At 42.0% G+C, this 26,557-nt stretch overlaps 1 protein-coding gene across 2 annotated transcripts; it reads left to right on the forward strand.

Annotated features, from left to right (window-relative positions):
* The first annotated feature begins 2,840 nt into the window (after positions 1 to 2,840).
* Positions 2,841 to 24,339, forward strand: LOC139554945 (transmembrane protein 106B-like). Of its 2 annotated transcripts, XR_011670919.1 has the most exons (9): positions 2,841 to 3,011; positions 7,781 to 7,963; positions 11,141 to 11,204; positions 11,361 to 11,520; positions 11,829 to 11,969; positions 17,434 to 17,483; positions 18,861 to 18,993; positions 22,059 to 22,112; positions 22,249 to 24,339. XR_011670919.1 is itself a non-coding variant. In XM_071368255.1 (8 exons), exons 2-8 carry the CDS (start codon positions 7,789 to 7,791, stop codon positions 22,388 to 22,390), a joined length of 786 nt encoding a protein of 261 aa, XP_071224356.1. In that variant the 5' UTR covers positions 2,841 to 3,011; positions 7,781 to 7,788; the 3' UTR covers positions 22,391 to 24,339. The 2 variants fall into 2 exon arrangements, 1 of the variants encoding a protein (XP_071224356.1); XM_071368255.1 differs by lacking the exon at positions 18,861 to 18,993.
* The last annotated feature ends 2,218 nt before the right edge of the window (positions 24,340 to 26,557 follow it).

Here is a 26,557-nt window from a genome sequence, read left to right on the forward strand (position 1 = left end):
TGAGAGGTTTAATGCTCTAATATTTAATCATATCTGCCCTCCGAATTCATATCTAAGGGGCGTTTTTCACGCCATTATTAGTTACATTGTTTTAGTTTGAACGTGCAGACTGGCACTAAGAACAGCGGGAACGTTTCCCTAGTCATCGCCATTATTAGTGCAATGCCCCTTAAAGTGTTGCTCTGTGCTACCCTTCCTCCTCCTCCCTTCCTCATGGGCTAGGTCCGTCTTCTGTGCGTGGCTCTGCGGCCCATCCACTGCCCCCTGCCCTCGTGCCTTGAACCTCGCACGCCCACCACTGTTTCATTGGATACAGCTGGAGAACTGCAAGGCAATCCCATTGTGCGCCACTCGGGAGCCATGACCAATATGACAAATATTGTCCTGCTAATAACAGGGTTCATAATACATCTGTGAGAATATCCAAGGGGCTTTTATATAATTCTAAATTAATAATAATAATAATAATAATCGCTTTGTTAAAAAAATATATATTTTGGAGATGATTTCATTTTCAAATAATGTAAAATGATCGATAAAAAGGCCATTCTTAAACATGGGGTGAGACATTGTTACTAATTTGTAAATAAAGCCAGTTTGTTATTTAGAATGATTTATTTCTGTTTTTAGAGGGAAAGAAACCAAAAACCTACACTCATCTCATGGGTCTCCCAGTCAAGGCCGGCACAGGTATTGAACCAGCATCTGTAGCAACACAGCTTGCACTGTACCAAGTGCAACTTCTAAACTTTCTTAGACCATTGCACACTCAGGCACTGTACAACGTGACTGGTCGGGAGTGGGCTACACTACTACAGTAAGAGCAAAATAATCCTAACAAAATAAAATAATTAAAACCTTAGTGTAACAACAATTTTAGTAAGTAATACTGAAGTCGTGCACAATTATCAGTTTCTATTTAGGTTTATGTCGCCCCCTCATTGTCAGTTAGAGACACAGTAGGACCCAAAAGCATAATCAGTGCTCTAACTCCCCCTTGCGCTGGTCTGGAGCAATGAAGTAGTGATGCAGGGTACCGTACTACACCACAAATTACCTCTAAATCCCGCAGCATAATTGCAAAACTTTTAGTGGAGCAGGTGGAAAAGTTACTCATGTAACCTTTAAACTGGAATAAAGGCTGTTTTACATTGCCTACATTGTAGGCGTTGACCGAGGTGATAAATTATTATATTTTTATGAATTTGTTTATTTTTGTGATTACAACTTTTTTCTGACCACTCCTCAGCTGACAGCTGACAGTTACAAAGAGCAGTACATCAAGACGAAGCAGCTGCTTTACAAGTGGGATGCACTGTTGAGCACTACATCCCGAGGGGTTCGTGCTGATTGTACAGAGATTGTGACAGCCGGTTAAATTGCGCCCCTTGAGAAGGCAAGAACAAGATGTATGTCAGGAGAAACACAGTATTATCATAAGGAGACATATACTTGGAATGCAGAGGATGAATGGAGGGAAAAGAGAGGCAGGGGAGGTATAAGAGAGAGAGGCTGAGCTTGAGTTGGTTAAAAATGGCAGAAAAAGGGAGATGGTTTGTTAAAGAAGAACGGTAGAAAGTGTAAGCAGAGTGATCTGAAGACAAGGAGAAATGGAAGTGAATGAGTGCTTAGTATCGGAGGTGGTAGGTTTGTTGAAGTTCTCAGAGCCCGAGGCTTGCACCGAAGGTTAGGATAAAGATGAGTCTGTGACAGTAGGAGTGAAGTTTTTGGAAAAAGTGGACCCTCGCCTTTTGGCTGATTCATTTGTGGTTTCAGGGTGGGTGAAAACAGAGTTGGGTGCTGTGGAATCAGTGAGGGTAACCAGAAATGGTCTTGTGATAACTGTTTGTGTTTCTGCTGGTAAGAGGGAGCAGGCGCTCCATGTTAAACTAATGGGGGCAAGCGATGTGACTTTTTTGATCTCAAGAAAAGACCGCCATTGAAGGAGTAATTACTGGGGTAGCTGTAAATGTGAAAGTTGACCAACTGAAGGGGAAGATTCCCGGTGTTTGTGATGCTCGTCATTTGGTGCGATGCAGCCAGGGTGGCGTGAGTGGTGAAACAGTTGAGTCGTTGTCTGTTCTTTTGAGTTTTGATGTTGAGTCTTTGCCTGACAAAGTGATGTTAGGATATATAAGTTATCCCGTACGAGCTTTTGTGCCAATTACATTACGTTGCTACAGGTGTCAAGCTTATGGGCATGTGGCAGCAGTGTGTAGGAGGGATATTCCTAGGTGTGAGAAGTGTGCAGAAGGGCATGAGACATAAGGAATTTGGGGAAAGTAGTGATATATGTTAATTGTAGGGGTGCCCATGGGGCTGGGGATCAGAAATGTCCGGAGCGAGAGAGACAGGTTGAGGTTTCCAGGGTTAGAGTAGTGCAGAAGTTGTCATATGCTGAGGCAGTGAAGAAAGTAGAGGAAGATTGGTCAAGGGGGAGGGATCCTGAGAGGAGTGGTTTGAGTTGTAGATCTGTACCAGTACAGAGAGTCAGGACAACAAGTGATATATGTTTCAGTAAGATTGGATTTTTAGCCTTTATCGCAATGGTTATCAACTGTACTGCAGGGATGGAACTTAAGTCGCAGAAAATTGAGGTTGTGGTGGCAGCTGCAGAGAGGTATATGGGTGTGCAAGACTTGACATCAGAAGAGTTACAGGGTGTGTTAAGTGGTGGTGTCACATCCTTTCAGGCTGTTGGCCTGAAGTAGAATTAAGTAGATGTAAATATTGGATTAGGGTAGTTTTATTTATTATTATTAAATTTTTATTTTAAAAAATTGTCAGAGTTGTGGTAGATTGTATTTTATTAATTTTTTCAAACTAAGTATGAGGGAGTTGTACTCCAGTCTAGTAGGTGGCGGTAATGCAACATTTGTTGGATGCCAACCGCCATTAAACCTCAGTTACGTCATCATCCGAAATGCACTGCGAGTGTCAGTTTGTTTGATAGATAAACAAGAACTGCATAACCTTAAACGATTGCAAGGAAAAACATAACTCGTATTCTGGTAAGATGGACAATACTAATTTAACGTTATGAATAGTATGCAGTTAAATATATGTTGTGTCATTTAATTCCACTGAAAATCAAAACAGCACTGGCCTGCTGCTGCTAATATCGTTAGCTAACGTTATGCTGTTGCTGCCATTTTCGCTATCATTAGCCAACTTATTTTATGATCGTGTATTTACTAACTAGCTAATTTACAAACCAGTTGATACTCAAATGACTCTTGTTAACCGAATGAGGAAACTCAATTGAGCTTAATTGGCTAACGTTATTTAGCAATCACCCAAATCCAGACAGGTGATGTCCTGAAAGAGCTGCAGAATCTGGATCCCTACAAATCAGCTGGGCTAGACAATTTCGACCCTCTCTTCCTAAAATTATCCGTTTTGCCACGCACATCTCTCCTTCTCACTACCACGCTTTAGTTTCGCTTCCCCGCCCGCCATTTTTAAAAAGACCAGACGGAGCTCATTGCCTTTATTATGCAGAAACGGGCAGCGTGGAGGTCTCGGCAGGAATTCTGTTGGAAAGGGGAGAAATTGTGCTTTACAATGGTATTGACATTACAGTTGATCTGGAAGTATTATGTTTTTGGGGCGCTAAAATAAGGTCAATTGTACGGACCAGGGCGATGTACAAAAGTGAGTGAGTTAACGTTAAACAGCGGCTTTGAGTCATGATGCTTGCAGTGATGACGCAAAAAATGACTAGGTATCCCCCTTACCGCAGTCACTGTCCATTTCTTGTCACTGTTCATTTCTTTTAAACAATGAGAGAAGTGCTACACCTGGTGGAGAGAGATTGTAAGACAGAAATAGTTGCTTTATGCAAGCTGTACGTTACGGCATGACACATCAATGATGTAACGGAGGGTCAGTTTTTTCAACTTTTCTCCAATACTATAGAGCCATTACCATGTTGATCAACGCATGAATAGAAACGTAGTTCACACCCCAGATCTTTAAGTCAACACAGTCGCTACAGTCCCATTAGTTTTCTTTGCAGCCTCGTTTGAATGTCGCGGTTGCGCACATTTGTACGGAATGGGGTGAGTTTACGTTACTAGTCTGTTCAACTTATCTTTCGTATCGTCTGAGATTCCTAAAGATTGGAAAGCGGCCGCGGTCATCCCCCTCTTCAAAGGGGGAGACACTCTAGACCCAAAGTGTTACAGACCTATATCTATCCTGCCCTGCCTTTCTAAAGTCTTCGAAAGCCAAGTGAACAAACAGATCATCGACCATCTCGAATCCCACCATACCTTAACCGCTATGCAATCCGGTTTCTGAGCTGGTCAAATCAAATGTTATTTGTCACATACACATGGTTAGCAGATGTTAATGCGAGTGTAGTGAAATGCTTGTGCTTCTAGTTCCGACCATGCAGTAATATCTAACAAGTAATCTAACCTAACAATTTCACAACTACCTTATACACACAAGTGTAAAGGAATGAATAAGAATATGTACATAAAAATATATGAATGAATGACGGCCGAACGGCATAGGCAAGATGCAGTAGATGGTATAGAGTACAGTATATACATATGAGATGAGTAATGTAGGATATGTAAACATTATATAAAGTGGCTAGTGATACATTTATTACATACATTTTTTTCCTTATTAAAGTGGCTAGAGATGAGTCAATGTGTTGGCAGCAGCCACTCAATGTTAGTGATGGCTGTTTAACAGTCTGATGGCCTTGAGATAGAAGCTGTTTTTCAGTCTCTCGGCCCCCGCTTTGATGCACCTGTACTGACCTCGCCTTCTGGATGATAGCGGGGTGAACAGGCAGTGGCTCAGGTGGTTGTTGTCCTTGATTGTCTTTTTGGCCTTCCTGTGACATCAGGTGCTGTAGGTGTCCTGGAGGGCAGGTAGTTTGCCCCCGGTGATGTGTTGTGCAGACCTCACTACCCTCTGGAGAGCCTTACGGTTGTGGGCGGAGCAGTTGCCGTACCAGGCGGTGATACAGCCCGACAGGATGCTCTCGATTGTGCATCTGTAAAAGTTTGTGTTTTTGGTGACAAGCCGAATTTCTTCAGCCTCCTGAGGTTGAAGAGGCACTGCTGCGCCTTCTTCACCACGCTGTCTGTGTGGGTGGACCATTTCAGTTTTTCCGTGATGTGTACGCCAAGGAACTTAACACTTTCCACTTTCTCCACTACTGTCCCATCGATGTGGATAGGGGGCTGCTCCCTCTGCTGTTTCCTGAAGTCCACGATCATCTCCTTTGTTTTGTTGACATTGAGTGTGAGGTTATTTTCCTGACACCACACTCCGAGGGCCCTCACCTCCTCCCTGTAGGCCGTCTCATCGTTGTTGCTATTCAAGCCTATTTCTGTAGTGTCGTCTGCAAACTTGATGATTGAGTTGGAGGCGTGCATGGCCACGCAGTCATGGGTGAACAGGGAGTACAGGAGAGGGCTGAGAACGCACCCTTGTGGGGCCCCAGTGTTGAGGATCAGCGGGGTGGAGATGTTGTTACCTACCCTCACCTTCTGGGGGCGGTCCGTCAGGAAGTCCAGGACCCAGTTGCACAGGGCGGGGTCAAGACCCAGGGTCTCAAGCTTAATGACAAGTTTGGAGGGTACTATGGTGTTAAATGCTGAGCTGTAGTCGATGAACAGCATTCTTACATAAGTATTCCTCTTGTCCAGATGGGTTAGGGCAGTGTGATTGCGTCGTCTGTGGACCTATTGCGGTAAGCAAATTGGAGTGGGTCTAGGGTGTCAAGTAGGGTGGAGGTGTTATGGTCCTTGACTAGAACTTCATGATGACGGAAGTGAGTGCTACGGGGCGATAGTCATTTAGCTCAGTTACCTTCGCTTTCTTGGGAACAGGAACAATGGTGGCCCTCTTGAAGCATGTGGGAACTGCAGACTGGGATAGGGATTGATTGAATATGTCTGTAAAAACACCAGCCAGCTGGTCTGCGCATGCTCTGAGGACGCGGCTGGGGATGCCGTCCGGGCCGGGAGCCTTGCGAGGGTTAACACGTTTAAATGTTTTACTCACGTTGGCTGCAGTGAAGGAGAGCCTGCAGGTTTTGGTAGCAGGCACTGTATTGTCCTCAAAGCGAGCGAAGAAGTTGTTTTCTCCAGCGCTGCTCTAACACGCAACCAGTAAGAAAATGTAGGGGATGATGGGCCTCACTTATTAAATGAAAAATGTATTAACATTTGTCGGACTTACGGTGCATTGTGAAAGTATTCATCCCTCTTGGTGTTTTTCCTATTTTGTTGCATTACATCCTGTAATTTAAATAGATTTTTATTTGGATTTCATGTAATGGACATACACAAAATAGTACAAATTAGTGAAGTGAAATGAAAAAAAGTACTTGTTTAAAACAGAAAAGTGGTGCATGCATATGTATTCACCCCCTTTGCTATGAAGCCCCTAAATACGATCTGGTGCAAACAATTACCTTCAGAAGTCACATAATTAGTTAAATTAAGTCCACCTGCGTGCAATCTGTCACATCATCTGTCACATGATCTCAGTGTATATATACACCTTTTCTGAAAGGCCCCAGAGTCTGCAACACCACTAAGCAAGGGACACCACCAAGCAAGCAGCACCATGAAGACCAAGGAGCTCTCCAAACAGGTCAGGGACAAAGTTGTAGAGAAGTACAGATCAGGGTTGGGTTATAAAAAGATATCAAAATCTTTGAACATCCCATGGAGCACCATTTAAATTCATTATTTAAAAAATTGTAAGAATATGGCACCACAACAAACCTGCCAAGAGAGGGCCGCCCTCCAAAACTCGCGGACCTGGCAAGAGAGGGCATTAATCAGAGGCGCAACAAAGAGACGTTTGGTGTTTGCCAAAAGGCAAGTGGGAGACTCCCCAAAAATATGGAAGAAGGTGCTCTGGTCAAAGGAGACTAAAATTGAGCTTTTTGGCCATCAAGGAAAACGCTGTTTCTGGCACAAACCCAACACCTCATCACCCCGAGAACACTATCACCATGTTTTTCATCGGCAGGGACTGGGAAACTGGTCAGAATTGAAGGAATGATGGATGGTGCTAAATACAGGGAAATGCTTGAGGGAAACCTGGTTCTGTCTTCCAGAGATTTTAGACTGGGACGGAGGTTCACCTTCCACCAGGACAATGACCCCAAGCATACTGCTAAAGCAATACTCGAGTGGATTAAGGGGGAAAATGTAAATGTCTCGGAATGGACTAGTCAAAGCGCAGACCTCAGTCCAATTGAGAATCTGTGGTATGACTTAAATATTGCTGTACACCAGCGGAACCCATCCAACTTAAAGGAGCTGGAGCAGTTTTGCCTTGAATGGGCAAAAATCCCAGTGGCTAGATGTGCCAAGCTTATAGAGACATACCCTAAGAGACTTGCTGCTGTAATTGCTGCAAAAGGTGGCTCTACAAAGTATTGACTTTTGGGGGGTGAATAGTTATGCACGCTCAAGTTGTTTTTTTGTCTTATTTCTTGTTTGTTTCACAAAAAATATTTAGCATCTTTAAAGTGGTAGGCATGTTATGTAAATCAAATGATACAAACCCCCACAAAAATATATTTTAATTCCAGGTTGTAAGGCAACAAAATAGGAAAAATGCCAGGGGGGTAAATACTTTTGCAAGCTGCTGTAGTTCTCCCATCAAGGTACTCTTGAAGAAAACAGAAGGATAAATGTCATTATTTAAAATGCCTTGATTGTCTTAGCATTCCAATATATATTTTTTAAAACATGTCAAACGCCAACAAGTAACCTTTGACCCCCTCCTCCTCCAGGTGTGACCATGGGGAAGGCCTTCTCCCTCCTGTCCAAGCAGGCGTGCTACGATGACTCCCTGACCACCACACAGGACGATGATGGGAAGAGAGAGGACGTGTCCCAGTTCCCCTACGTAGAGTTCACAGGCCGGGACAGCGTCACATGTCCCAGCTGCCAGGGCACTGGGAGGATACCTAGAGGTGAGCACCACACACACACACGCATACTTATGTAGAGTTCACTGGCAGGGACAGCGTCACATATCCTGCCTGTACCCTGACAGCTGGGACACCTAGAGGTGAACAGGAGGAGTAGAGTACTACAAGCCTGGTCTCAGATAACTTTGTTAAGCTGCTATACCATTTGAATGAATATGACTAAGAGTTTTGATCAGCCCAGGATCATAGTCAGATGGCAGTCGTATTTCATATGTCACAGCGATTAATGATTAATGCTGGTCAGACCCATCTATGTGATGCTAGCCACAATGAGGATTAGCCACAACAGCGGACTTTGCGGGTAGCCTTCAAAATAAACGTTTGACTTAATTATATTATTTGTATTAATTTGCATCACTGTCAATGACAATTTTATTTTGAAGGCAAACCGCAAATTCCACTATTGTGCCTAATCCTTATTGTGGCTAGCTTCACAACATGTAACTTGGTCCTGTCGACCGTCACTAGCCAGATGAAGCTAGCTGGCTGCTTATAACATTAGCTTTGGGCAACAGGGTTAAGTAGCTGGCTAGCTATTTTCATGAACTGAAGTTCAATTTCAATAGGTGAACAACAAGTGGCTGCCTAGCTAATATTCCTAAATCATTGCTAAGAATAATGAAAATGACTGCAGTTTCTACTGGTCATTGTTTTCAGGCTGGTTGTATTGGTGCTAGCTAGGTACCAAGCTAAAGCTAGCTAGCCCAGAAGTTGCGGTCGAACAAATTATGCTTTATTACCAACGCCGTATTGAAAACACATCGTTCGTGGCCGGTGTTTACTTGTTTGCAGACTTTTTTGTTCAGATTTGACAGTGCTACTGTAACTTTTTTGACACGCAAAGACCCAAACGGTTTTCAGTAACGTAAACTTACCCCATTCCGTAAAAATGTGCGCAACTGCGACATTCAAACGAGGCTGCAAAGAAAACTAATGGGACTGTAGCGACTGTGTTGACTTAAAGATCTGGGGTGTGAACTACGTTTCTATTCATGCGTTGATCAACATGGTAATGGCTCTATAGTATTGGAGAAAAGTTGAAAAAACTGACCCTCCGTTACATCATTGATGTGTCATGCCGTAACGTACAGCACGCATAAAGCAACTATTTCTGTCTTACAATCTCTCTCCACCTGGTGTAGCACTTCTCACATCGTTTAAAAACAAGAAATGGACAGTGACAGGGGTAAGGGGGGATACCTAGTAATTTTTTGCGTCATTGCATGCGATCATCATTCTCAAAGCCGCTGTTTACTTCTAAGATCACTTTAGCACCGCCCTAAAAACTCGATTTAAAATTCGACACAAACCTTCAAATAGGTATGTAATGACATATTATATAAACTCTTTAGTGTTTTATTTACATTTTAGAGGTGATAAGTTGGACAGATCGAGTGAAAAAAAGGCATTTTCCCACATCTCCTCCTCACTATCACGCATTAGTTTCGCTTCCCCACCCGCCATTTTTAAAAAGACCTGATGGGGCCCATTGCCTTGTTGAATTATGCAGAAACGGGCAGCGTGGAGCTCATGTCATTGATTTTGTTGGAAAGGGGAGAAATTGTGCTTTACAATGGTATTGACATTACAGTTGATCTGGAAGTATTACGTTTTTGGGGCGCTTAAATAAGGTCAATTGTACGGACCAAGGCGATGTACAAAAGTGAGTGAGTTTACGTTAGTATGTATGTCGTGAAGCCAATCGCAGTGACGCTATTACTGTGTAACTCCGGTAGGGCAACATCTAAAAAATAGCGCATTTGGTAGTGTGTACCGGTGCTCGACCAGTCGGCGAAAGCCAACATCACCCACGACAGAAAACGGTTGATTATCAAGGGAAATTGATTCCATTATCTTGGCTTTAATGGATTTCGACATTTGAGTTGTCTCGCTGAAATTTTCTTACCCTTTCATATGACTGCTCGACCAATATATCGTGCATCCCTAAAAAAAACATGTAAAAAAAAAATAAAAAAATAATTCTAAGTAGCCACCCATTGCCTTGATGACAGCTTTACACCCTCTTGGAATTCTCTCAACCAGCTTCATGGGGAATGCTTTTCTGACAGTCTTGAAGGTGTTCCCACATATGCTGAGCACTTGTTGGCTGCTTTTCCATCATTCTGCGGTCCAACTCATCCCAAACCAGCTCAGTTGGGTTGAGGTCGGGTGATTGTGGAGGCCAGGTCATCTGATGCCGCACTCCATCACTCTCCTTCTTGGTCAAATAGCCTTTACACAGCCTGGAGGTGTGTTTTGGGTCATTGTCCTGTTGAAAACAAATGATAGTCCCACTAAGCGCCAACCAGGCGTATTGCTCTGGTAGCCATGCTGGTTAAGTGTGCCTTGAATTCTAAATAAATCACTGACAATGTCACCAGCAAAGCACCCCCACATGATCACACCTCCATGCTTCACGGTGGGAACCACACATGCACAGATAATCCGTTTACCTACTCTGCATCTCACAAAGACAAGGTGGTTGGTACCAGGGTTGGTACTAGGGTTGTCAACTTTTGACTGGTACAGTATATCTTATGGTGAACCTGGCATTTGAAAAGCCCTAATTAGCATTAAGATGTTCAATCAGCAAGATGTGAGTCGTGTCCACTCCGGTAGCCTTCACGCTGCCGGTAAAACACCATACAGCGCATTTGTTAACAATTACCCAAATTACATTTGTCACCTAACTAATAAAGCTTATGATTTGACATTGCGAAAGCCATTTTACAATTGTTTAAGTGCTGAAGGTGCCACGCAGATATACAAATATTAGATCAGGGATAGGCTCTCGTTGCCTTGAGGTGCGGTGCTCTGTGTGCACGGTTGTTATCTGACTTGGACATCAATGATAGGCTGCTGAAGGAGAGGAAGCATAATTTCAGTCACAAGATTTAGAGCTATTTTTGGATGGGGGGCATACAATTACGAGTAATAAAAAAACATTAGTGATCCGGCGGTCTGCACATAAAAAAAGTATATTCTGACCGATTCATGCCATATTTGGATCGGTTTGGGCTCCCGCGAATCGATGCACTCATATCTTAAACAGTTGAACCAGGGACTGATGCCTGTTGGTGAATCGTTACATTCCTAGTATTGCTGTAATGTTGTAGTTATATCAGATGATTAGTTTAAATATTTCCTTGCATTACACAGGCCAAGAGAACCAGCTGGTGGCATTGATTCCATACAGTGACCAGAGACTCAGGCCCAGGAGAACGTAAGTGGAATGTTGTTGTTGGGTTGGTAGCTATAGGCTAAACGTCACAATAATGTTTTCCCATGTGACTGCAACTTTGCAAGTAACTATTCCTTTCTTGCAATATTCTTTGTATCCTGCTACTTCTGACCCTGCCTTTGGCTCTCTCTTTCACAGAAAGCTGTATGTGACGGCCTCAGTGGCTGTGTGTCTGCTGCTGTCCAGCCTGGCTGTCTTCTTCCTATTCCCTCGTACCATAGACGTCTCTTACGGGGGCGTCAAGTCTGTCTTCGTCACCTACGATGAGGATAAGAGGATTGTCTATCTCAACGTGACGGTGAGCCTCTCTCCTCTGTTCTAACCACACCATGATGATTTGGATCAAGTAGGACAGTCACAGGAGGAGACTGCTTTTCCTTATCACCCGGTTCTTTGCTCCTAAGGTTGCCCAGATGAGTTGGGTCACAAATATAGTGGGATTCTAGGTATCCTGCCATCCCCGGCGATTGAGCCCTTGAGCAAGGCACATGACTCCGAAACTGCACCAGGGTTGCCGCACTGGCTAACTCTGGTTTCCTGTGGTGTTTGTGTGAAAAGATTAATTTCTGTGATCATAAAATTACAAAATATTCTTCTTCATTCCAGAACACTCTGAACATCACCAATAACAACTACTACAGTATAGAGGTGTCTAACATCACAACCCAGGTCCAGTTCTCCAACACGGTGATCGGGAAGTCCCGCATCAATAACCGCACCGCTATCAGTCCTCTGGGCTTGCAGCAGGTACACAACTCTGTAATAACACGATAACAACTCTGCAATAACCGGGGGGGGGAGTACAGCGTCCAGGCAAAATATATAGCGGAGATACATGAGCCTATCACAATAATTGTAACAAAATGTCAAGACAATTGTAGGCTATTACACCACTTTTTATCATTACTGCATGTCAGTGGCATGAAAACAGCTGACATAGCCTATGCCGCAAAATGTGATGTGGTTTTACGAGAACACTTACAGTTTGACAAGGCAGAGATCCGTGGCCATCACCGAGACGACACGCGCAGGCAGCAGTGGACGTATACATTCTGGCCTAAATGTCATTACACTGTAACAGATGACTCTTTCCATTCACCACTGTTTGGAGGCTGGTAATATGTTGCCAGTCGATGAATGTAGTTATTACACAACGATGACTGGTAATAACACGCATGTGTAGCTAGTATAGGAGCCCTTTGAAGTGATTGTTTGACAATCGGATGAAAACATGACTGGTTGTGTTTATGCTACAGTAATAGGTAATACATTTTACAAGTTAAATGACATCTTTACGAGGCACACGGAGATCCTATTCAATTAATAAGGATTCTATATGTAATTCTATGATTAGGCCCTTAAAGTTCTACTTTCACCACTGGTAATAACACTAACTGCACTGTAATAGTGTGGTTATTACACAACGATGACTGGTAATAACACGTTAACTGCACTGTAATAGTGTGGAATATTACACAACGATGACTGGTATTAACATGATAACTGCACTGTAATAGTGTGGTTATTACACAATGATGACTGGTAATAATGCGGTAACTACACTAATAGTGTGGTTATTACACAATGATGACTGGTAATAATGCGGTAACTACACTAATAGTGTGGTTATTACACAATGATGACTGGTAATAATGCGGTAACTACACTAATAGTGTGGTTATTACACAACGATGACTGGTAATAACACGGTAACTGCACTAATAGTGTGGTTATTACACAATGATGACTGGTAATAACGCGGTAACTGCACTGTAATAGTGTGGTTATTACACAATGATGACTGGTAATAACACTAACTGCACTGTAATAGTGTGGTTATTACACAATGATGACTGGTAATAACGCGGTAACTGCACTGTAATAGTGTGGTTATTACACAATGATGACTGGTAATAACGCGGTAACTGCACTAATAGTGTGGTTATTACACAACGATGACTGGTAATAACGCGGTAACTGCACTAATAGTGTGGTTATTACACAATGATGACTGGTAATAACGCGGTAACTGCACTAATAGTGTGGTTATTACACAATGATGACTGGTAATAACGCGGTAACTGCACTGTAATAGTGTGGTTATTACACAATGATGACTGGTAATAACACGGTAACTGCACTAATAGTGTGGTTATTACACAATGATGACTGGTAATAATGCGGTAACTGCACTAATAGTGTGGTTATTACACAACGATGACTGGTAATAACGCGGTAACTGCACTAATAGTGTGGTTATTACACAACGATGACTGGTAATAACGCGGTAACTGCACTAATAGTGTGGTTATTACACAACGATGACTGGTAATAATGCGGTAACTGCACTAATAGTGTGGTTATTACACAATGATGACTGGTAATAATGCGGTAACTGCACTAATAGTGTGGTTATTACACAATGATGACTGGTAATAATGCGGTAACTGCACTAATAGTGTGGTTATTACACAATGATGACTGGTAATAACGCGGTAACTGCACTAATAGTGTGGTTATTACACAACGATGACTGGTAATAACGCGGTAACTGCACTAATAGTGTGGTTATTACACAATGATGACTGGTAATAACGCGGTAACTGCACTAATAGTGTGGTTATTACACAACGATGACTGGTAATAATGCGGTAACTGCACTAATAGTGTGGTTATTACACAATGATGACTGGTAATAATGCGGTAACTGCACTAATAGTGTGGTTATTACACAATGATGACTGGTAATAACGCGGTAACTGCACTAATAGTGTGGTTATTACACAATGATGACTGGTAATAACGCGGTAACTGCACTAATAGTGTGGTTATTACACAATGATGACTGGTAATAACGCGGTAACTGCACTGTAATAGTGTGGTTATTACACAACGATGACTGGTAATAACACGTTAACTGCACTGTAATAGTGTGGAATATTACACAACGATGACTGGTATTAACATAACTGCACTGTAATAGTGTGGTTATTACACAATGATGACTGGTAATAATGCGGTAACTACACTAATAGTGTGGTTATTACACAACGATGACTGGTAATAACGCGGTAACTGCACTGTAATAGTGTGGTTATTACACAATGATGACTGGTAATAACGCGGTAACTGCACTAATAGTGTGGTTATTACACAATGATGACTGGTAATAACGCGGTAACTGCACTGTAATAGTGTGGTTATTACACAATGATGACTGGTAATAACGCGGTAACTGCACTAATAGTGTGGTTATTACACAACGATGACTGGTAATAACGCGGTAACTGCACTAATAGTGTGGTTATTACACAATGATGACTGGTAATAACGCGGTAACTGCACTAATAGTGTGGTTATTACACAATGATGACTGGTAATAACACGGTAACTGCACTAATAGTGTGGTTATTACACAATGATGACTGGTAATAACGCGGTAACTGCACTGTAATAGTGTGGTTATTACACAATGATGACTGGTAATAACACGGTAACTGCACTAATAGTGTGGTTATTACACAATGATGACTGGTAATAATGCGGTAACTGCACTAATAGTGTGGTTATTACACAACGATGACTGGTAATAACGCGGTAACTGCACTAATAGTGTGGTTATTACACAATGATGACTGGTAATAACACGGTAACTGCACTAATAGTGTGGTTATTACACAATGATGACTGGTAATTACACGGTAACTGCACTAATAGTGTGGTTATTACACAACGATGACTGGTAATAACGCGGTAACTGCACTAATAGTGTGGTTATTACACAATGATGACTGGTAATAACGCGGTAACTGCACTAATAGTGTGGTTATTACACAATGATGACTGGTAATAATGCGGTAACTGCACTAATAGTGTGGTTATTACACAATGATGACTGGTAATAACGCGGTAACTGCACTAATAGTGTGGTTATTACACAATGATGACTGGTAATAACGCGGTAACTGCACTGTAATAGTGTGGTTATTACACAATGATGACTGGTAATAACGCGGTAACTGCACTAATAGTGTGGTTATTACACAATGATGACTGGTAATAACGCGGTAACTGCACTAATAGTGTGGTTATTACACAATGATGACTGGTAATAACGCGGTAACTGCACTGTAATAGTGTGGTTATTACACAATGATGACTGGTAATAACGCGGTAACTGCATTAATAGTGTGGTTATTACACAATGATGACTGGTAATAACGCGGTAACTGCACTAATAGTGTGGTTATTACACAATGATGACTGGTAATAACGCGGTAACTGCACTGTAATAGTGTGGTTATTACACAATGATGACTGGTAATAACACGTTAACTGCACTAATAGTGTGGTTATTACACAATGATGACTGGTAATAACGCGGTAACTGCACTAATAGTGTGGTTATTACACAATGATGACTGGTAATAACGCGGTAACTGCACTGTAATAGTGTGGTTATTACACAATGATGACTGGTAATAACGCGGTAACTGCACTAATAGTGTGGTTATTACACAATGATGACTGGTAATAATGCGGTAACTGCACTAATAGTGTGGTTATTACACAATGATGACTGGTAATAACGCGGTAACTGCACTAATAGTGTGGTTATTACACAATGATGACTGGTAATAACACGGTAACTGCACTAATAGTGTGGTTATTACACAATGATGACTGGTAATAACGCGGTAACTGCACTAATAGTGTGGTTATTACACAATGATGACTGGTAATAACACTAACTGCACTGTAATAGTGTGGTTATTACACAATGATGACTGGTAATAACACGGTAACTGCACTAATAGTGTGGTTATTACACAATGATGACTGGTAATAACGCGGTAACTGCACTAATAGTGTGGTTATTACACAATGATGACTGGTAATAACACTAACTGCACTGTAATAGTGTGGTTATTACACAATGATGACTGGTAATAACGCGGTAACTGCACTAATAGTGTGGTTATTACACAATGATGACTGGTAATAACACTAACTGCACTGTAATAGTGTGGTTATTACACAATGATGACTGGTAATAACGCGGTAACTGCACTAATAGTGTGGTTATTACACAATGATGACTGGTAATAACACGTTAACTGCACTGTAATAGTGTGGAATATTACACAACGATGACTGGTATTAACATGATAACTGCACTGTAGTAGTGTGGTTATTACACAATGATGACTGGTAATAACGCGGTAACTGCACTAATAGTGTGGTTATTACACAATGATGACTGGTAATAACACGGTAACTGCACTGTAATAGTGTGGTTATTACACAATGATGACTGGTAATAACGCGGTAACTGCACTAATAGTGTGGTTATTACACAATGATGACTGGTAATAACGCGGTAACTGCACTGTAATAGTGTGGTTATTACACAATGATGACTGGTAATAACGCGGTAACTGCACTAATAGTGTGGTTATTACACAACGATGACTGGTAATAACGCGGTAACTGCACTAATAGTGTGGTTATTACACAACGATGACTGGTAATAACACGTTAACTGCACTAATAGTGTGGTTATTACACAATGATGACTGGTAATAACGCGGTAACTGCACTAATAGTGTGGTTATTACACAATGATGACTGGTAATAACGCGGTAACTGCACTAATAGTGTGGTTATTACACAATGATGACTGGTAATAACGCGGTAACTGCACTGTAATAGTGTGGTTATTACACAATGATGACTGGTAATAACGCGGTAACTGCACTAATAGTGTGGTTATTACACAATGATGACTGGTAATAACGCGGTAACTGCACTAATAGTGTGGTTATTACACAATGATGACTGGTAATAACACGGTAACTGCAATGTAATAGTGTGTTTATTACACAACGATGACTGGTAATAACGCGGTAACTGCACTGTAATAGTGTGTTTATTACACAACGATGACTGGTAATAACGCGGTAACTGCACTGTAATAGTGTGGTTATTACACAACGATCATTATTGGACGTGCAGCAGAAACTCCAGTTTCACTAAATTCAAGATCCAACGACCCCTAGCTGTTTTTTTTGTACTAGATTCAGACACCTCTTCCTTGTCCTGCATCCGTTGTCACAGTGAGGATTTCAGGTCAATTTCCTATTTTGGTTCTTGGAGCACTCTTTCCCCATGTCACCTTTTTGATCATAACCCTGTGTGTTGTTGTTCCCAGGTTGACTACATGGTTCCCACCATTATAGCAGACGAGATGAGCTACATGTAGTAAGTACAGCACAACCCAGTACAGCACGTTACAGTACTAGTATTATGAGAACACTGGGAGCCTGATGGTCGAGATGTTGTTTAAAATAAATCCTATGGGAGTACAGATTGCAGTGTGGAGTCCTCTTTCAGTTCTTGCTTAACCTCGTCCCCAGGCTCATGTTACCGCATATAGAGCCTGGAAACCACATGACACTAAAGTGGGACTTGAAAGGGGCACATGCTAAAGGCTGGAGAGGGACAGAGAGCCTGTCATAGCTGGATTATTTGGGACTTTGAAAAACCTGCAATCAATAGCAATGTTGGATCACACCGACCCATATAATTTTTTGGAAGCCCAATTGATTCTGATCTTCGGCATATAACGTTTATGTGAAGACGTATTTTTAGATCAAGGGTATTCAACCAGGGGTCCGCGGAGATACTGCAGAGGGTCCATGAAACATTTTTTAATATTATTTTTGTATGCATGTATCGCTAGCAACCGGTTTTAATTTATTATTACATACCTACAATAGAAAAGAGGATAATATCTTCTGATGGCAACTTTATTTCGTAAACTTCATATATTGAGCCAGTTACACTCAATGGAATATCTGACATACAGTTGAAGTCGGAAGTTTACATACACTTAGGTTGGAGTCATTAAAACTCGTTTTTCAACCACTCCACAAATTTCTTGTTAACAAACTATAGTTCTGGCAAGTCGGTTAGGACATCTACTTTGTGCATGACACAAGTAATTTTTCCAACAATTGTCTACAGACAGATTATTTCACTTATAATTCACTGTATCACAATTCCAGTTGGTCAAAAGTTTACATAAACTAAGTTGACTGTGCCTTTAAACAGCTTGGACATTTCCAGAAAATGATGTCATGGCATTAGAAGCTTCTGATAGGCAAAAAAAAATGTGCCTTTTATTTAACCAGGTAGATTTAGTTGAGAACAAGTTCTCATTTACAACTGCGACCTGGCCAAGATAAAGCAAAGCAGTGCGACACAAACATCAACACAGAGTTACACATGGAACAAACAAACATGCAGTCAATAATACAATAGAAAAGGTCTATATACAGTGTGTGCAAATAAGGGAGGTAAGTCAATAAATAGGCCATAGTGGCGAAATAATTACAATATAGCTATTAAACACTGGAGTGATAGATGTGCAGAAGATGAGTGTGCAAGTAGAGATACTGGGGTGCAAAGGAGCAAAATAAATAACAGTATGGGGATGAGATAGTTGGATGGGCTTTTACAGATGGGCTATGTACAGTGATCTGTGAGCTGCTCTGACAGCTGGTGCTTAAAGCTAGTGAGGGAAGTATGAGTCTCCAGCTTCAGTGATTTTTTATTTTTTTTTGCATTTCGTTCCAGTCATTGGCAGCAGAGAACTGGAAGGAAAGGCGGCCAAAGGAGAAATTGGCTTTGGGGGTGACCAATGAGATATACCTGCTGGAGCGCGTGCTACGTGTGGGTGCTGCTATGGTGACCAGTGAGCTGAGATAAGGTGGGGCTTTACCTAGCAAAGACGTATAGATGACCTGACCAGGTGGGTTTGATGACGAATATAAAGCTAGGGCCAGCCAACAAGAGCATACAGGTCGCAGTTGTGGGTAGTATATGGGACTTTGGTGACAAAACGCATGGCACTGTGATGGACTGCATACAATTTGCTGAGTAGAGTGTTGGAGGCTATTTTGTAAATTACATCGCCGAAGTCAAGGATCGGTAGGATAGTCAGTTTTACTAGGGTATGTTTGGCAGCATGAGTGAAGGCTGCTTTGTTGCGAAATAGGAAGCCTATTCTAGATTTAATTTTGGATATCATTTGAGTCAATTGGAAGTGTACCTGTGGATGTATTTCAAGGCTTACCTTCAAACTCAGTGCCTCTTTTCTTGACATCATTGGAAAATAAAAAGATATCAGCCAAGACCTCAGAAAGAAATTGTAGACCTCCACAAATCTGGTTCATCCTTGGGAGCAATTTCCAAACGCCTGAAGGTACCACGTTCATCTATACAAACAATAGTACGCAAGTATAAACACCATGGAACCACGCAGGCGTCATACCGCTCAGGAAGGAGACGCGTTCTGTCTCCTAGAGATGAATGTACTTTAGTGCGAAAAGTGCAAATCAATCCCAGAACAACAGCAAAGGACCTCGTGAAGATGCTGGAGGAAACAGATACAAAAGTATCTATATCCACAGTAAAACGAGTCCTATATCGACATAAGGCTGCTCAGCAAGGAAAAGCCACTGCTCCAAAACCGCCTTTAAAAAAATTGGCATGCTCCTGATGAGGTGGCGGATGGTCTCCTGAGGGATCTCCTCCCAGACCTTGACTAAAGCATCCGCCAACTCCTGGACAGTCTGTGGTGCAACGTGGCTTTGGTGGATGGAGCAAGACATGATGTCCCAGATGTGCTCAATTGGATTCAGGTCTGGGGAACGGGTGGGCCAGTCCATAGCATCAATGCCTTCCTCTTGCAGGAACTGCTGACACACTCCAGCCACATGAGGTCTAGCATTGTCTTGCATTAGGAGGAACCCAGGGCCAACCGCACCAGCATATGGTCTCACAAGGGGTCTGAGGATCTCATCTCGGTACCTAATGGCAGTCAGGCTACCTCTGGCGAGCACATGGAGGGCTGTGCGGCCCCCCAAAGAAATGCCACCCCACACCATGACTGACCCACCGCCAAACCGGTCATGCTGGAGGATGTTGCAGGCAGCAGAACGTTCTCCACGGCGTCTCCAGACTCTGTCACGTCTGTCACATGTGCTCAGTCTGAACCTGCTTTCATCTGAAGAGCACAGGGCGCCAGTGGCGAATTTGCCAATCTTGGCGTTCTCTGGCAAATGCCAAACGTCCTGCACGGTGTTGGGCTGTAAGCACAACCCCCACCTGTGGACGTCGGGCCCTCATACCACCCTCATGGAGTCTGTTTCTGACCGTTTGAGCAGACACATGCACATTTGTGGCCTGCTAGAGGTCATTTTGCAGGGTTCTGGCTGTGCTCCTCCTGCTCCTCCTTGCACAAAGGCGGAGGTAGCGGTCCTGCTGCTGGGTTGTTGCCCTCCTACGGCCTCCTCCACGTCTCCTGATGTACTGGCCTGTCTCCTGGTAGCGCCTCCATGCTCTGGACACTATGCTGACAGACACAGCAAACCTTCTTGCCACAGCTCGCATTGATGTGCCATCCTGGATGAGCTGCACTACCTGAGCCACTTGTGTGGGTTGTAGACTCCGTCTCATGCTACCACTAGAGTGAAAGCACTGCCAGGATTCAAAAGTGACCAAAACATCAGCCAGGAAGCATAGGAACTGAGAAGTGGTCTGTGGTCCCCACCTGCAGAACCACTCCTTTATTGGGGGTGTCTTGCTAATTGCCTATAATTTCCACCTGTTCATTTGCACAACAGCATGTGAAATTTATTGTCAATCAGTGTTGCTTCCTAAGTGGACAGTTTGATTTCACAGAAGTGTGATTGACTTGGAGTTACATTGTGTTGTTTAAGTGTTCCCTTTATTTTTTTGAGCAGTGTAATATAGATAGATATATATATCTATCTTCTGGTCGGATGAAACAAAAATAGAACTGTTTGGCCGTAATGACCATCGTTATGTTTGGAGGGAAAAGGGGGAGGCTTGCAAGCCGAAGAACACCATCCCAACCGTGAAGCACGGGGCTGGCAGTATCCTGTTGTAGGGGTGCTTTGCTGCAGGAGGGACTGGTGCACTTCACAAAATAGATGGCATCATGAGGAGGAAAATTATGTGGATATATTGAAGCAACATCTCAAGACATTAGTCAGGAAGTTAAAGCTTGGTCGCAAATGGGTCTTCCAAATGGACAATGACCCCAAGCATAATTCTCTCTCCTATTACTCTGTCATTTCACATTCTTAAAACAATGTGGTGATCTTAACTGACCTAAAACAGGGATTTTCTACTCTGAATAAATGTCAGGAATTGTGAAACTGAGTTTAAATGTATTTGGCTAAGGTTTATGTAAACTTACGACTTCAACTGTAGGCTTTAAAAAAGCACCTGTGAAAAGTGCTGCCGGTAAGCTTTCTTGACTTGGACATACATTTTTGCAACACATGGCTAACCTTTTGTTTTAAACAGCTGCTCTTAGAGAACATGTGTTTGCAGTTTCTTTTCTACCTAATAGACAGAGTTTATACTTCCCCTTCCAATTATAATGTGGTCAAGTCAAAATGCATTTTTGGGGTCACCAGTTTTCCTGGGAGGGGGTCCCTGGGCAAGAAAAGGTTGAAGACCCCTGTCTTAAATTCATACTTTCCGATTTCCCGAACTTACTTCATTTCTTGTTTAGCCTTTCACTTGTGCTGCTCCTGCTTTGAAATGCACAACGTAGAGGGGTGGTTCAAGGGGTATGCTGATGGACTGAAAGATCAGCAAATAGGCTCCTTTCAAGTCCCTTTCTGAAACTCTGTGAAACCAGACAGAGAAAGAGCCAGCTGGTGGACAAGATTCGTTTTTTGTTTTCTTATCACGTGAAACAGCCAATCTGACTGGAGCATCTGTTCTTCTTTTTCCCAGTGATTACTGCACCCTACAGACCATAAAGGTGCACAACATTGTGGTTATGATGCAGTAAGTACTCTGTCTGCACATCTCTCTTTAAATATTCACACAGGACCACGGAAGCCTGGTTCTCATTCTCCCATGTAATACTTGTTAATGCACTTGTAATACTTGTCAATAATATATTGAATAATCCTGTTTCCAGGGTGACGGTGACCACAGTGTACTTTGGCCACATGGAGCAGGTCACTCAGGAGATGTACCAGTATGTAGACTGTGGAGTTAACACCACCACTGTGAGGGGGGCGCAGCCCAAGGTGTCTAATGCCCCAATACCCCCAGAGTAACCCACATACTTGCCCTACCTGACCTGAGCCCGGTCCTGGTGAGGGTCCTTGGATATAGAATGTTAGAGCAGGGATAAAAGTGTCCACCCAGTAGCTCTCCAGGAGGAGGGTTAGCCACCCCAGCCGAAGATGGTACACTGTGTTTCTCCTTCCTCTTCACCATCCATCTACTGATGAAGACCCCACTGTCATGCATATCTGTGTTAGCTTACCATTTTGTTGGGAGTATATGCCAAATGTGCAGTTGAGGGGAAAAATACTTGTTTTAAATGTATAAACACTACCACAATATTTCAGGACCAAACCATTATGCACTTTATTAATGCATTTCAAATTCAACCTGTCACTGTGACAATGTAACATTTCACGATGCCACTCCAGACTCCTCCAAACCACTTTGAACTGTAAATGTATATGAAGTAATAACACTTTCCTGTGTATGGATGAGGATAACCTCTGAAAGAGTTCTCTCAGTAATCTGATCTCAAATCATTTTGATAGTCAGAGAAATTGAACCAACAGATCTGGGACCAGTCTATTCTCAAAGTTAGACCTGTTGTAACACAATAGTGTGTATTATTATGACATTAATCTAGTCCATCTAAATCTGCTGATCAATCACAATCCCCTATATAGCACTACTATGGCTCTGTCCAAAGGTAGTGCGCTATATAGGGCCCCCAAACTCAACTCTGGACCTCGAAGCCAGTTCCACTGTGTTTTTTCTTCATTGTTCCCCTCTAGTCATGGACTGATTTAGACCTGGGACAACAGGTGGGGTGCAACTATCAGGTAGAACAGAAAATCAGCAGGCTCTGGACCTTGTCGGTTAAGAGTTGAATCCCCCTGATTTAGGACATAAGGTGCCATTTGAGATGAAGCCAGAATGTGGCGTTTCCAGGATTTCTCAGCTTGTAATGACCAGGTTCTGCTTTAGAGGGCTCTCTGTACAATCTGTGAATTTGGACCAGTTTACTGTGATCTGTTGTGTGTGTGATCCGTTGACGTGATTTGAAAGGCTTATATCCCTGAAATTGAGTAATTTAAGATATTAAGTTCCTTCCACCACTCTTTTCCCAATTGGTAAAATATTGATTGATTGATGGTGATTCCTTATCAGTAATTTACTCCTCTCAGTTTGTGCCTATGAGGGAGTTGTGTAATGTTTTGTGATCCTACCTACTGCTGATTTGTATTTGACCAACTGAATTTTTACATTCCATCGGATCCATTTTCATGATATACATAAAGAGGATTTATTAATAACCTGCAAGGGACTGCGTTTTGATAATTTACGTCCCTGCCTATCAAACTCAGTTGAAGAGTTTGTAGAACTACCTAGATTTAATGAAAACCTGTTTTAATACAACTTTTGTAATATGATTCATACCTACGTTGTAGAGAACCTTTTTGAAATATGAACTCAAATTAATATAAACTACCCTCTTTCATAGATATAAATATACCTTGAATTATACAACTCTAATAGAAACTACCCTCTGTCATAGAAAAATATACCTTGAATTTCTTAATGAATAATCAAACTGTAGTTTGCCGTTGATGTAATTAGCAGTTTCCTAGGTTATTGTAGAGCACAACATTTAATTTTGTTTTTGTTCCTAATCAAGCACCTTAATCGTGTATGGAAGAGTGGTTCAGCTTTTGATTGAATGTTAGGATCGAGTGAAGACTTGAAATACTATTGGTTCATCAAGAAGAAGAGCGGTTTGATGATCTGACGAGGTTCTTTCTGAATGTCTACTTCTGTGGGGTAGATAATCAGAATAATGTAACAACTTTTTGACTAGATGTAAATACAAGCTGTTTTTAAAGAGTATAAATGTAGTTTTTATTTGCTTTTCATCATATTTTAAATTGTTTGTCCTGTCTAGGTATGTTGTCATGCTTTCAGGAAAAAATGTAATAGCATGAATAAAGTTGTCACCACATTTGTCTGTTATCTTGTATTTTCTTCAGTCTTTGTTCATACCTTTTTATTTAACAAACCACAGAGCAACTGGTAAGAAATGGAACACTCACATGCTTGAGCACATGAATCAGTGTGACATCACAATTCACTCACAATGACTTCATGAACCAGAATTGGAATCATACTGGTAATTCTGATTCGATGGATGTTTGCCAGACGGTTGTCTCCTGAGCAAAACTGAACTCGCACAATGTTGCCATGGGGACAGTGGACAGCCAGTGGGAAGAGTTTTTACATCAAACCCCATATTTGACAAACACCTGTCTGCATAAATAGCCCCTTTCGATGGAATTTGGCACATTACTTACACTTTACATGCACTTTCAGGCCATTTTGGAAGCTGATCTTCCTTTTGCCTTACAGCAAAATAATGGTAAGTTAATATCACTGATGACATGTTGATGCAAGCTTGTATACTTAATGACTTGTCAGATGAGCCTTAATTAAAGTGGTTGTAGCCTCAAAGTTGTTTGACTTGACAATGGAGCAAGAGCACCAATAGATCCTGGAACAGTCTAGTAACCAAAGTTTGAGTCCCAGGACGGACAGGCAAATCTGGAGGAAGTTGCAGCCGAAGAGTTGCTGGCTTCAACTTCCTATGTTGTATACCCAGTACCATTGTGCCCTTGGGCAAAGCACTTACTGCCAGCTGACCCTGTGCTGCTCCCAGCCTGTAGTGTGTCAGGTTGTGTCCATAGCTTTGACAGCAAATATGAAAAGAATGTCTCTGCCAATAGTATTGTATATTACACAAATTGTATGACTTGTTTATTTTAGCATTTTGTGTATGCAGGACCAGCAGTGACATTACTTGTGAACAATGCTGCCCCTAACAGTGCAGGGGGGTATACCAGGTGTACCACGCAGCACCATCGGCATCCTGGCACGGTCTTCCTGTGTACCAGGGTCCACCACCTCACCAGCTGGCCTTGACCACTTCAGAGATACAAGGGGGCACTGATCCAGTGGTGTAAAGTACTTAAGTAAAAATACTTTTAAGTACTAATTAAGTAGTTTTTGGGGGTATCTGTACTATTTCTATTTTTGACAACTTTTACTTTTACTCCACTACATTCCTAAAGAAAATAATGTACTTTTTACATTTTCCCTGACACCCAAAAGTACTCGTTACATTTTGAATGCTTAGCAGGACAGGAAAATTGTCTAATTCACGCACTTATCAAGAGAACATCCCTGGTCATCCCTACTGCCTCTGATCTGGCAGACTCATTAAACACAAATGCTTCGTTTGTAAATTATTATTTGTAAAAATTACTTCACACTGGAACGCTACCTGGACATGTTCACTGACTGAAACACAGTGACTGTGACTAAGGAAAAATAACCAATAAACATTTGGAATAAAGACAATGATCTGCTGTTGTTTGTTCTAATGTAATGTGTGTTTGTTTACACTAGAATCAGTCGTAGGAAATAGAATACCTTCATTATGGATTAGCAAGTGTGAATACCGTCACACTGTTAGCTAGTTAATTAACTAGTCATTTTGATATCTCCATGTCTCTAGGAAATGAAATGTAGTTGATGGATTTACGTTATTGATTGATATCAGGCGGCAATGATGACAAACAGGACGATAACATATCAAGACGAGGAAGGAAGACAAGGTGCTATATTTTTTTCAGCACTTGTTTTCTGCTGTTGGAACTGTGGCTGTCGTTCGAAGCAGTTCTCTGATTTTAAGGGCTATGTGTGTAGGCCTTATCCTCTCAGGGCTGAGCGCCCCAAAGGACACAACAGAACAGGGCAAGACTTCTGTTCACATGGAGACCCAATATGAAGACATAATATCTGACCCAATCAAGCAGATGATTCATCTTGTGAAACATGCTGACCCAGAAGAAAGCACTCAGTGAAAAATTGCCTTAATGAAATTGACTACACTGCTGTCTAGAGGCAGACAGATTGAAATATTGTCTGTGCTTGTGTTATAACAGTTTGCTACGGGAGTCAGTTAATACCTTGATACTGTAGGCTATTACATCATACAGTTAATGATACATCATAGCTAGTTATATAGTGTTATCAGTGCTTGACTTGGACTGAAATAGGTTCCGGTACTCATTTCGAGTGTCGGTATTGTTTTTATTTAGGTGTAGGAGCTCCACAATACTTTTGAGCTGATATTCTATAAGATGAACAGGGGCTCAAGCAGT

The sequence above is a fragment of the Salvelinus alpinus genome, chromosome 26 (assembly GCF_045679555.1).
Source record: "Salvelinus alpinus chromosome 26, SLU_Salpinus.1, whole genome shotgun sequence".
In the NCBI taxonomy this organism is placed as follows: Eukaryota; Metazoa; Chordata; class Actinopteri; order Salmoniformes; family Salmonidae; genus Salvelinus; species Salvelinus alpinus.